Below are 13,394 nucleotides of genomic sequence, written 5' to 3'. Positions count from 1 at the left end.
CAAAATCAGATGGAAAACCATGAGTGGGTTCAGTTAGTTTCCATGTAATGGAAGCTGTAACTAGAATGTATGGTGTATCTGTTTAGTTACAGTGATGAATCCCAATGTGGTAGTCATCTCAGTGCTGGCCATTCTTAGCACCCTGCTAATTGGATTGCTGCTGGTCACACTGATCATTCTCAGGAGAAAGCATCTGCAGATGGCTAGGTAAGTTAAGTTTGGTTAATCTTTTACCCACAGCCTTTATAATATTTTATTTATCATACATGTATGCTTTATAGCAGTAAGTTGTCTACTTCTATTCCATGTTTTCTTCTTTAAATTTATCGTTATTATTGAAAGTATTACCGATGTCCTTCTTTTTCCCCCCACTGACTCCCTCTACCCCACTCCTTCCCCCTCCCCAGTCTTCATCATACTATTGTCATGTTTTCTAAGAAGACTTTTAATATTATTTTAGAAAACATTACCATTGGAATGGTAAAGCAAAAGATTGTTGGTTTATACAAAGTCAGACCTCTTATCTATGGATCTTGTCATTTTAAGTGGCCATACTTTACATTTGGATAATTTCAAAGTTGTTTTGTAGTAAAAGAAAAATCTATACCTACTCAGAATGATTGATAAAAGCTAATATATGTGGAGACCACAAGAAAGAAAACAATCCCTTTCCTCATTAGTTCTGTTGAAGCTGTCTTATGATAAATTATTGTAGAGTTTGTAATTAGGTCTGTTAAAAGTCCCCCATCATTTTTGTTAATATTATTTAGAGTTGCAGGCAGTTTCATTTTTCTTGCTGTTAGAAGAGCCTTTTGATTTATGATTTTGATGATTCCCTATTCCTTTGACTACTGATGCATTTCTTATCAGAGCACATTGTCAAGAACTTCTGTGGTCCCTATATTATCAAAACAATGACAAATCCTCTTAAACACACACACACACACACACACACACACACACACACACACACACACACACACAAAACAGTTACCTTGTTAATTACTACCGGGTTTGGGAAATTTGATTCAAATTTATATTTGCCCAATGTTAGTTGGCTGACTTGTCATCAATCAACATCCTTCTTTCTCAGAGTTCTATCATTCACCTATTCTTAAAGAAATGTATGGCATAGTCAAAGAAAAATCAGACATCCAAATATCCAAGCTGTTCACAAGGAACTTAGAGCCTAGCTGGAGAGATGCAGATAAATAAATACATTTAAAGGTATGAACTGACTTGTATCAGGAAGGATATAAAAATGGAATAACATGAAAGTAAAGAAAAGTGATTAGTCAAGAATATAAAAATCAAGCTTCTTAATGTTGGCATTAGAACAAATCTTAGAAGGATAGTGAGGGTAGTGGCACAGCACTGTGGCTAGAACATGGAGCTCTGAAATCATACTCCTTAGGGTCAAATCTTGATTTACAACCTATTTGTCCCTGTGGAGCCCAAGGAAACTTTATTCATTTATTTAACAAGTATCTTTGGACACCTGTTTTGTGTCCGACTCCTCTAGGTGCTTGGAATATAACAGTATACAAACCAGGCAGCTTGTCTTCTAGTGAAAAAGATAGACAATAAGTAATAAAGGTAAAAGTTAAAAGATTAGGTTGTATGTTAGCAGACAGTAATAGAAAAATAACAAAGCAGAGTAAGAGAGATTGGTAGTACCTGTCTGGGGAATATGAGGACAGGAGCTCTAAGAGGGGCGTAGAGCTCACTGAAAGGGTGACATGTGAGAAAAGACTTGAACATGAGAGAGTTAATCATGTGGTATCTGGGGGAATAGTGCACCCAAGATAGGAGGCAGGAGCATGACTAGCAGGTTCAAAGACTAGCTGGAAGTCAAGAGTGGCTAAAGCAGAGGAAATGCATGGAGGAGCAGCAGGAGTGATGTCAGATCATATAGGGTTTCATAAGCAGTTGTAAGGACTTTGGCTTTTACTCTGAGTAAATGGGCAGCCATTCGAGTTTAAGCGGAGATTAAAAATACCTGACTTACATTTTAACATTTTCATTTTGACTTTTATGTAAAACAGGCTGTAATAAGGCTAGGACAAAAGCAGGCCTGAGAACTGAGGCAGCATTGACCATAATCCAGGCAATAGCAAGACAGTAGTAGTTCAACCCATAGGAGTAGCAAAGGTGGGTAGGGAAAAATGATCAGATTCCAGATATATTTTGAAAAGAGAAGCAATAGAATTCTCTAATAAATTGCATGTTGGATGGATATGAATGGAGTCAAGAATAACTCCAAGGTTTTTGGCCCTACCAACCAAAAAGATGGAATTGTCATAAACTGAGATGGGATTCCACATGAAAGGGTTTTGGAGGGGGGAACATCAGGACTTCAGTTTGGGAAACGTTACGTTGGAGATGACTGCAAGTGCAGGTATGGAGTAGGCAGCGTAAAAGTCTGGTGTTCAAGAGAGAAGTCTGTATTGAAGATATAAATTTGGGAGTTGTTAGTATATAAATGGTGTTAAAGCCGTAGATGGGATGAAATCCAGGAAGTGAAAATTAGAAGAGAAATCTCTGGATTAAACATCAGAATAAGCTAGTATTAAGATTTTTATGGAGAAAAAATGGGTAGCAGCAAAAGAGACTGACACGAGACATCCAGTGGACTGAAAGGAAAACTAAGAGTGAGGTAGCCTGGAGGCCAGGGCATATCAAGAAGGGGATATCTGCCTGGCTGGTGTGGCTCAGTGGTTGAGCATTGACCTATGAATCAGGAGGTCACAGGCTTGATCCCCAGTAGGGAGTGTGCAGGAGGCCTCCAATCAATGATTCTCTCTCGTCATTGATGTTTCTATCTCTCTCTCCCTTCCCCTTCGTCTCTGAAATAAATAAAAATTTTTAAATAAAGAAGGGGACAATAACCCCTACCTTAGTGGATAGTGAGGAGCAATAATGCAGTAATAGCAGAGCATAATACTCAACTCATAGGGAGTGTGCAACAAAAGCTAGCTCATAATAGCAATAGAGGAGGGGGCAGGAATGTGGTAATGGGGGTAGAGGTATTAGTGAGGGTGTTATTGCAGGAGCATCCTCAATGCTGCTTACGGCAAAATATTTAGGACAAGTGTTTCTGCTTCAGCCAGCTGGTTTTAGGACAGAGGTTCTTAACATTTTCTGTGCCATGATCTGCTGGCAGTTTGATGATGCTGTGGCTCTCTTCCAAGAAAAATGCTTTCTTTTTTAAGTGCATAAAATAAAATACATAGGATTGAAAAAGAAACTAATTATGTTAAAATATGGTCATCAAAGTATGTAAAAGAACAAATGTGTTGTATGCTTCTTTATTAATGCATTAGGTAATAATATTTGGTAAATGTACAGTAATTCTCATATTTTCCCATAGTGATATGGACAATATTTCAATACCTGCAGAAAATCCATTATGGAAAAATATCTGCAATTTCTGTTGTTAGCAAATCTCACAAGTACTGATGATATTATTGTGACTTGTTACTTACTTTAATAATTGAAGGAACTGCTAAATATATCTTCATAGAGCCCTAAATTCCATTCTTGGACCCCAGTTTAAAAACCCTTGAATTGAAGAGTAAAAAAATTTCTTCTAAGTTAAATGTAAATAAATTCCTATATATTATAGGAAATGGACAAAGGAAAGTCAATTGATGTGTAATTCAAAATACAATATGATATAATATAGTCATGTATTTTTCAAAAGAAGAAAACTATTCTTAGAACATCTGATAAGAACAGGAAGATAGCTGAATTAGCATATTGTGCCAGTAATGTCAAAATCTCTACTTCAATTCTGAATAAGTCCATCAATTTCATGGAGAGGGAAAATGAGATGCATGAGCCCCAGTGAGCTATGTTATTTATGCATGATATTAAGCAAAAGATGGAGAAGACATGAGAATATGTTTACCCTTTTACTCCAATTCTAGAAAAAAGGTTAACAATATTTTCTGCTGGCAGATTAATAAGCAACATTCTGGATAAGAGGTTCTGCACAGGCCTATCTGTTTTAATATGTATCATTCTTTTACTCTCATCTCAAGTGATGAATACAATGAGGATCACATCATGAGGGGAAATTTTTGGTGGAAGAAAACAATACATCTTGATCCACCATCATTATAGAGAGGAAATCAATAGGCTATAAAAAACAAAACCCCATGAAGAATATTTTCTAAAAACAAAAACAAACCAAAAAACAAACAAAAAAAAACAAAGCCTTCATTTTATCTAGAACAGTTGCTGTAACTTACTTTGTGAAAAATATTAAATCCCAAATAGTTCAAAGATTTATTTAGGATCCTGAGTGCCCTTTGGAAAGGATTGTGAACTGAAACCTTTTGGCCTCGACTTGCTGTGGGGATGTGCGACCTTGTGAAAAATTGTTTGTTTTGCTTTATCTTTCTATTTTGCATTTTATGCAAAGAGAAGCCCATAGAACTCATTAGCTTTTTAAAAATGTAACGTTATGATGATGAGCCAGTAAAGACTCATACGTCGCGGTAAAAGAGTGCTCCGTCAAGCAGTCACCTTGACTTTGTGATTCCTTACATACAGGGAGTGTGGAGCGGGAACTTTTGTCAATTTTGCATCCTTGGAGAGGGATGGAAAGCTTCCATACAACTGGTGCGTATTCTTTCAGAACAAGCCTCTAGACAGCGTAGCTACGCTGTTTATGCTCCAAGCTGTGTTTTACTATCTTTGGGGGATAAATGGTTTTTGTCTGATTATCCTTTTTCATAATTTCTCTGACAGTGCACTTTCAAAGGTCAGATCTGCACAGAGTATATTGGCATATATTAGTTTAATACAATTATGAAGTAACAAAAGTGTCATAGTCTGCTCTGTATTCACTATATTAAACAAAGGACTCAGGGGTCCAGTTCACTGTCCCCCAGACCATTGGAGGGCCGGACTATAGTTTAAAAAAAAAAAACTATGAACAAATTCCTATGCGCACTGTGGGCCCGGGATGAGTCGGCTGCTAAGCAGGACAGGCAGCGGCACCCGGCGGGCCGGATAAATGTCCTCTGTGGGCCGCGTGTGGCCCACGGGCCATAGTTTGAGGACACCTGGATCAGTTAGTCCAGTAGCTCATAACTGTGCCCAAGAAGGGCCTACACTGAACAAGTGGGGGCTGGCGGCATGACAAGAAACCCCATTGAAGCACGTGGCACAGACAGCATCTCTACCTAAGCTCACCGTTCAATGCCTGGGGACATGAGCCACCACCTCTGTTCAAACATCAAACAGAAGTATACAGCCCAGGGCCCTCGACTCCTACTTACAGGTAAATACATACCAAAGCCAAGAAGGTTCCATGAGAAAACATGGCATCATTTTTCTTTATTCAGTATTTAGGACCTGGAGGGAGGAGGTATTTTGAGAATGAAGAAAGCACTTTCAGGGGATTAAACTGGTTGACATTATACTTAACAAGGATACACGAGAATTAAGCATACATGGCAGTCAATACCAAATGACACAGCTAAGTAAGTAACCATTTACTGAAGCCAGCACTGCTTACATGATCTAGTTTGGCTTTTGTGCAAGCAACTGTGCAAAGCACATTTAAACACAGATATTTCATATTAATTCTTGGTAAGTAATCTTTGTTCTGTTTTTACTAATCCCCCAAAATGATTAATCTTAAAGAAATTGATATGTGATACTGGACATTTTACTCTACAGAATCAATGAGGCAGGGAGGATTCTATTTAAAATATAAATTCTACCTCCCTGAGTGGGCACCTATCTACTTGAGGCCCACTCTGGTTGAAAGTCTAGTTGGAATAGGATGCTTTTGCGCTATTTTTAAACTTTAGTCCGAATGGAATTTTGCTATTGAAATGTGACTGATTCACCGGTGAAGAGAGAGAAATTCATAAACCCTTGATGGTGAAAAGTTAGGAGACATTTCTAGCTTTGTGCAAACATATTACCACGTTTTGCAAGATGAAGAGACTAATTCCCTGATATTTGTTTGCCGCCTGGCCCATCCTTAAAAATGGCCCAGTCACAGAGCAGTGGTGAGCAGCTCAGGGAGGAAATGATTTATTTGTACACATGCCCCAGGAGAGCTGTGTATTGACTGCACAACCAGTCACAGCTTATAAAATATGGGAGACCCGTTACTGGAGAATTGAGGCAAAAGAGACTTCACTTCAGGACTTTTTTATAAAACCCAGAAAATTCTCATCAACTCTTGGCAAAGACAGGTTTTCCAGGCCCAGCATTTTCGGGCTGAGAATAGCTATCTCAGTGCAGATTTGTAAAAACTAAAGTGACAAGGCAACAGCATTTCCCCCTAATTCTCAGAATAACTATCAATGCAAACATACGATATTTTTAAGTCTGCATTAATGAATGTTCTATGTGACAACTGGTTGGAATATCTGAAATTGGTTTCAAACCATGCATTTTAAACCACCGGTCTGAATGAGAATTAAAGTGAAACTCAGTAGGTTTGCTCCCACTCAGCTGAGTATTGGTTAAGCTCACAGACTAGGCTACTGTTCCTGAATGAATGGCACCTGAGTGTCATGCCCTACCTCCGTGTTACTTTTTAGAAACGGTGTATAAGTTAAAATAAAGTTAACGTAGAAAGTCACAGAAATGCATGAAAGTGTCCTGAAAGCTTCGAGTCTTCGCCAGGACCAGTACATGTAAACTCACCATTTATATTCCCTCTCACAGCTACCAAATGATGTTTTACAGGTTCCTTAAAATAGACTTACTTATGCACTGCAAGGGTAACATCCAAGAGTAAGACTCGAGATAACTAATGAGGCATTTAAGCGCTTCATTTCACTGAATGCGAAATGTAATCACCTAATAGCAGACTAATTAACACAATATACATTGGAAAAAATCTGATTACAATAAGAGGCTGTGTGTGAATGAAACTGATTTTGACAATATTATAGCACTTCAGCCCTCAGGTTTAAATTTCACAGAACGGAATAATATTTCACTATAATTAAGGTGCTCATTTTACTTGATTCCAGTGAATAATGTACTGATGTCTGTTCACAATTTATCTTACTAACTCTTGCCACTTCTTCATCTTTACATCTGTTATCTATTAATGCTCACAGGCGTAGGAGTATATTTGCTTTCCTAACCCTGCTACCTTCATGTCTTTGGACTGATTATCTTTTGGCATTTTATATTAATCCTTGGTAAGTGATTTTTATTTTATTTTTACTATTTACCTAACACAGTCTTTAAAAGTTAGCTTTCAGGAAGTAAACAAAACAGAAAAATTCTTTTATGTGTTGGCAGCATCTAAAATTATTCATCAGTGAAATGAATTAAAGCAGTGAGTGGTACCAAGATGCTAACAATAATGTTTCCCAATTAAATTTTCTTCTTGTGATGTTCTGGCATGCTTTCCTTCCACATATTTCCAGTCATTTGTTTCTTCCTGAGTCAATCCAATGGCCTCTCATCTTTATAAATGATGCTTTCCATGTTCCTTCCCATCTCCAGCCATTGCAGAGTTCCATATTCCCAAGAAGGAAGAAATGCATTGAGGTAGAGAAACCCAGAGCACCGCCCCCGGAATTTGGGGCCTCCATGTTGATTTTTTGTATAAGAATGCTAACCTAATGAATATGGAGCAAATGACCATGTTCAAGCCTCTTTGTATAACTGTCTTATTTATTTATTTATTTATTTATTTATTTATTTATTTATTTATTTATTTATTTATTATTTTAATATTTCTTTTATTGATTTCTAAGAGGAAGGGAGAGGGAGAGAGAATTGTTGATTGGCTGCCTTCTGCATGCTCCCCCTACCCCCGCCCACTGGGGATCAAGCCCACAACCCAGGCATTGGCCTTGGCTAGAATCGAACCCAGGACCCTTCAATCCGCAGGCCAACACTCTATCCACTGAGCCAAACCAGCTAGGTCTAACTGTCTTATTTAATTGTCATTACTCTATAGAGGGTATTGTCACCCCATTTTAGAGATATGGAAATAGAGGTTGAAGAAGATTAACTAAGCACTTGATGAGCTACTGTTCTTGAATGACTGGTACCTGAGTGTCATGCCATACCTCCATGAAAACTATTACTTTTTTAGAAATGGAGTATAAGTTAAGATAAAAAGCCGCAGAAAGTCACAGTAGTGCACTAGAATGCGGCTTTATACGAATGTGTCCCTTGCTTAATTATTTGATTTTCTCATTTTCCACCATTCATTTTTTAAAATAAATCTTTATTGTTCAGATTATTACAGGTGTTCCTCTTTTTTTCTCCCCCCATAGCTCCCCTCCACCTGATTCCCCACCCCATCCCATACCCTTACCCCCCGCCACTGTCTTCATCCATAGGTGTAAGATTTTTGTCCAATCTCTTCCTGCACCCCTCACACCCCCTTCCCCCTGAGAATTGTCAGTCCACTCCCTTTCTATGTCCCTGATTCTATTATATTCATCAGTCCTTTCTGTTCTTCAGATTTTTTATTCACTTGATTTTTAGATTCACTTGTTGGTAGGTATGTATTTGTTGTCATTTTGTTGTTCATAATTTTTATCTTTACCTTTTCCACCATTCATTTTAAGTTTATATCAGGTAGGCCTATGCTTATTTGCATATATATATATATATATATATATATATATATACACACACATATATATATATAAAAGTTATATATATGTAACTTTTTATTGATTTTAAAGAGAAAGAGACATTGATTTGTACTTACTGATGCATTCAATGGTTGATTCTTGTGTGTGCCCTGACCAGTGATTGAACTCCCAACCTTGGTGTATCTGGACGATGCTCTAACCAACTGAGCTCCCAGCCAGGGCTTGCATGTGTTTTTCAATAGGTCCCTCTGATGAACACAAGATCAAATTTCAGCAACCCTTCAAGGTCCACTACTTACAGTGCTTATCAAATAACATGAGACGGAGTTGGGGGTAAAAGCCCTTCAGTAGTTTGTAGAAAAACAATCCTGAAACAGGAAATGGTTATCTCCAGGCAAGAACAGAAGGCAAAACATAGAGCCCCATGCTTTCTGTCACTTTCAGTAAACTGCACACACACAGATCAATCAATAAAAATATACTGATCATAACCTATGTTTTCAGCCTGAGACTTGTGCCATGCCAAATATCAAAGTAAAATTCATGGTCCCTTCTCCTAGCTTAGCTCAGTACTCAGAAAGCTGCCCGGATTCCCTGCTGTTTGCTACTTTTCATCTAATAACTCACCCCCCTCCTAACACGCTGCCCAGCTTCTTCTCTAAACGACCCACTTCACCAGGAGATATGTTCCTATTGGTTTTCCAAAATCCCCCTGATGTCTGTAGTGGTTCATGTGGAAATCAATTCTCTTTCTCATAGTGTTGCTGGAATCTTTTCCCAGGATGGTCGCAGATTCGGGGCCGAACCCCAGTGCTCAGTTAAGGATTGTATTCTGCCACAATTTCTGACTTTCATGATCTTAGATCGCCTATCTCAGTGGTCGGCAAACTGTGGCTCGCGAGCCGCGGTTTGCCGCTCTGTTGACTAATGAGTTTGCCGACCACTGGTCTATCTGGATTCAGTGTTATTACTCTCTCTTTTCTTTCTTCCACATTCATCCTCATACTGTTTCCTACTGTGCATCTGTCTGGTCTAAGTCCTCCACAGTTGTTGACATTGTAAGCATGAAGTAACATTTACTTTAAAATGCTCAGCTTTGCTCATGGTTATTGCATGCTCTGTTCAGAGGATGATGTAATTCTAAAGACCTTTTCTTAAGATTTGGGGGTGATTTACATTTAGCTCATGAAAAAGTAAGTAGTGCTTATGAAATTGGAGATATCGAGACTTTGGGGAGGGATTTTGTTTTTAATCATCATGAATCCCATGTTCTGTCATTGCTTTATATTCTTCTTTGCAATGAATTCCAATCTGGCTGACTTTCTAAGACTGTCATACCATGAAGGACTTACAAAGAATGCAGCTTAGCTTCTTGGAATCACTGGGGCATTGAACCTTACCTAACATAAATGATAGGAAAAAATTAAAAGAAGTGTATCATCCTATATGGACATATACCATATTTCTGGTGGTTATCGTCAGTTAGTCATAAAATCTTTTGCAATGAGATGATACCCTAAGCATTACCCAACATGTTCATTGTAACATGCACACACACTAGCTTTTTCCATAATGTGCTGAAGTTAAAATTGTTAGCAAAGCCTTAACTTACATGTTTAAAAATGAATTTCCCGTGAGGTTAGTCTTAGAATGAACACAGCAATTACAAATGTTAGATAATTATATCACTATTGCTGTGGAGTCTCATAATTCAGTACTTTTGTCATGTCCCACAGCCTTAGGATATCTGTAGAAATTCAGCAAAATCTAGGTATAAGAATGAGAGTCGTACACAATCATGAAGACCTACAATTATGATGATCAGAGTATGACAGTGAGTCATCTTAAAGCAAGTGGTAGGATTTCACATGGGTTTAAAGTTCATTCAATCAATGAATGAGATTGAAAGAAACACCAGTGCCTCTCCTCCATGAGTCAGATTTCTGAACAGCTGTGAATAGTAGCAGCTTAATATTTCAGCACTGAATTCATTCAGTGTCACCCTCCCACACACACTTGTTTCTTCCCCGGTTCCCTTAAAGTCTGTTTGGTTAGGAAAGGTTTCTTTCTTTTTAAAAAATTTCACTCCCAATCACAAAATATGTTGGCAGCCTCCTGACTTTGCCAGAACCATCAGTTATCTATGCTAACATTCTGCTACATGAAGTAAATGTGGGAATCCTAAAGCTAGCTGAATTACCATTGCAAGCGCTGAGTAGGAGATTATTCAAGAGGCATTTCTTTAGGTTCCCAAATGCTTGTATGGTACAGCTCTGCCCAATATTACAGTGAGGTTTTGGGAGGATAACGGAGAGGCAAAGTAAAACTGGAATGTTTGTTCCTTTTACGTAAATCCCAAGTATAGAAGACAACGAGAGGATAAGGACAGGAACTCTTGAATGGATTGTCTTCACTCAGAATTGGGGAAGAATAAAAACTACTTGAAACCAGAAATACCACTTGCCTTACAGACATGCCCCTACATTTTCTGTCCTGCCTTACTTTCTCTCCATCCGAAAGTCCCATTTCTCCAATGGGACTATAGGAGTCCAAGTATCAAATTCTTAATTGAATCATTAAGTAAAAGGGTCAGGGTGACATAGCAAAGTTGTTTGTTTTAACTGAATTAAATAAGCATTTATTTAACACCCACTATGTGTTCCAATAATTGTGCTCAGCTCTGGGGGAAGGGATGGTCTAGCTGCCAGACTGTCAGTCTGATGGATGGACAGTCAGACAATGTGAGAAATGCCCTGTGAGTAAAGCGCTGTGCAAGCTGAGAAAGTAGTGTTTTATTCTGCTAACGGCTTTCTGGAAATGTAGGTATCCAAGCATGCATAATTCTCATGTAAATAAATATTTTGGCACACGAGGGTACTCAAATCACACCCAGTTATTACTATAGATTGTTTATTTTCTGAAAGTTTGGATGCTTCCATCAATTTTCAAAGATCCTTGAAAATACTTATAAAAAGTATTTGTTCACAATCATACCTGGTACTACTTATATAAGAAATTAAAATATAATAATGAAGTGCTTCAGCAGACTATCTTAGCATTAGCTACTAGATCAATTATCTTACTTATTGGTTGAAAACTATTCCCCTAAGCACCCCCTTGTAATTAACTGAAGTATACCTTGAGTTGAGCTTACAAACTAGTAATGAATTAAGGACAAGCGAGTAATTGGTTCAATTAGTTTATAATTGAATATAAACAATGCCATAGTAGAATTATATAAGACACAAGCCAACACTGGTAGCACAAATTCACATGCCCAACAAAAATGTCCAGAAAAGCTATTTTAGTTTTAATTAAGAGACCAACATATCTTCCCTCCCACCATTATTTCTCACTGTTATTCCCTGGTTCTTTGCTTCTTACCTATAGAACTGGGAGAATTCAGGTGGTTGGTATTTTTATATATTTGCAAAATGATTTTAGCAACTTAATCACCAGTAGCAAGAAATTATATATTTCCAGATTTCTGTTTCTGGCAAATATTAAATATAAAGTATAGGTATGTTTCTGCAATCTAATAGAGTTTTTTTTAATGAATCTGAAATTATTATCATATGTTCTCATTTAAGGGAAAGTAATTAAACAAATCTGAAATATGTTTAGTGAAAATTAAATAAAATCGAGGTGTTTGATGTAATTATTTAAAATTATTCCAGTTTAATCATTATGTTAATCAATTCTTTTGCCCAGATAAATTTGTCTCTTTTTTTTTAATTCTCAGGAGTAAAAATGGTTTAAAGAAGAGAAAACTGACTAAGTAAGTGTTTTCATTATTGAGATATAATTGATATTTAACATTGTGCATGTTTAAGGTGTATACTGCATTGACTTGACAGATTTATATATTGCAATATGATTACTACTCTAGCATTAGCTAGCATCTCCATCTGTAACATAATAATCATTTTCTTTTTGTGGTGAGTACACTTAAGGTCTAGTCTCAGCAATTTTTGTGTAATACAGTAAGTGTTTCTTATTATTTCATTTTTAAATATTTTCTTTAAAAATGTTCTTCATAATGATGTTAATGTTACAAATTAAAAAGATTGCTTGTTTTCAAATAGAAGGGGTGCTTAAGAAAGAGGCAAGGAGCATTTGGGATCTTACTTCCAGGCATATATCCTCATTTTGGCTCAAATAAACTTCTTACAATGATTAAAAAAAAAAAAAGAAAGAGGCAAATATGTATTAAAATGGCTAAGATATTGTGTATTTACACATATGGATGGCATGACTACTAAGAAGGTGGATGTATCACAGAAACCATATCAGAAATAAAAAACATATTATCACCAAATGAAATCTGAGAAAGAATAGGTTGTTAAGAATTATCAAAGTCTTGCTGAAGGAAATGTTTTTCTAAATTGATAAAAAAATTAATTTTTAGCCACATCAAAATTGTACAAAAACCTTTGTAATTTTGTACTTTGAAGTTCTGTGCTTATTGCAGAGAGGCTTTTACTAGATTTGATGTTATAATAAATGCTTTGAGAAGTGCTGCCTCAGGAAATCTTTGTAATAAATAGAAAAAGACAATTGCTCTTGCTAGCCTGTGGTTTTCCTTATCTACTGAACTGTTAAATTGTAAGAATTAAGATTCTGATGGGTGAAAATTAGCCATCAGTTGATTTCAAAAGCCTAATTAGATGATCACCTCCAGGCCTTCAGTTAAACTGTGCATATAAAAGAGTGGAACATCTATAAATAGAGCTCATCCTTGATACTTGCCCAGGATAGAATATTGGTGAATTAATCTGAGGCAATTAGGGGTTC

The 13,394-nt window shown here is 37.0% G+C and overlaps 1 protein-coding gene across 1 annotated transcript in view; it reads left to right on the top strand.

The window, feature by feature from the left end:
- The window catches only part of PTPRO (protein tyrosine phosphatase receptor type O), a 213,447-nt gene that overhangs the window by 168,155 nt on the left and 31,898 nt on the right, over positions 1 to 13,394 (top strand). The window contains exons 15-18 of the mRNA XM_080663098.1: positions 87 to 207; positions 4,558 to 4,626; positions 7,098 to 7,181; positions 12,343 to 12,378. Coding sequence (XP_080519224.1) covers positions 87 to 207; positions 4,558 to 4,626; positions 7,098 to 7,181; positions 12,343 to 12,378 — 310 coding nt within the window. The remainder of the gene's footprint in view (positions 1 to 86; positions 208 to 4,557; positions 4,627 to 7,097; positions 7,182 to 12,342; positions 12,379 to 13,394) is intronic.

Source organism: Plecotus auritus (assembly GCF_963455305.1).
Source record: "Plecotus auritus genome assembly, chromosome: 3".
In the NCBI taxonomy this organism is placed as follows: domain Eukaryota; kingdom Metazoa; phylum Chordata; class Mammalia; order Chiroptera; family Vespertilionidae; genus Plecotus; species Plecotus auritus.
This window is presented reverse-complemented; position numbering and strand designations above follow the sequence as displayed.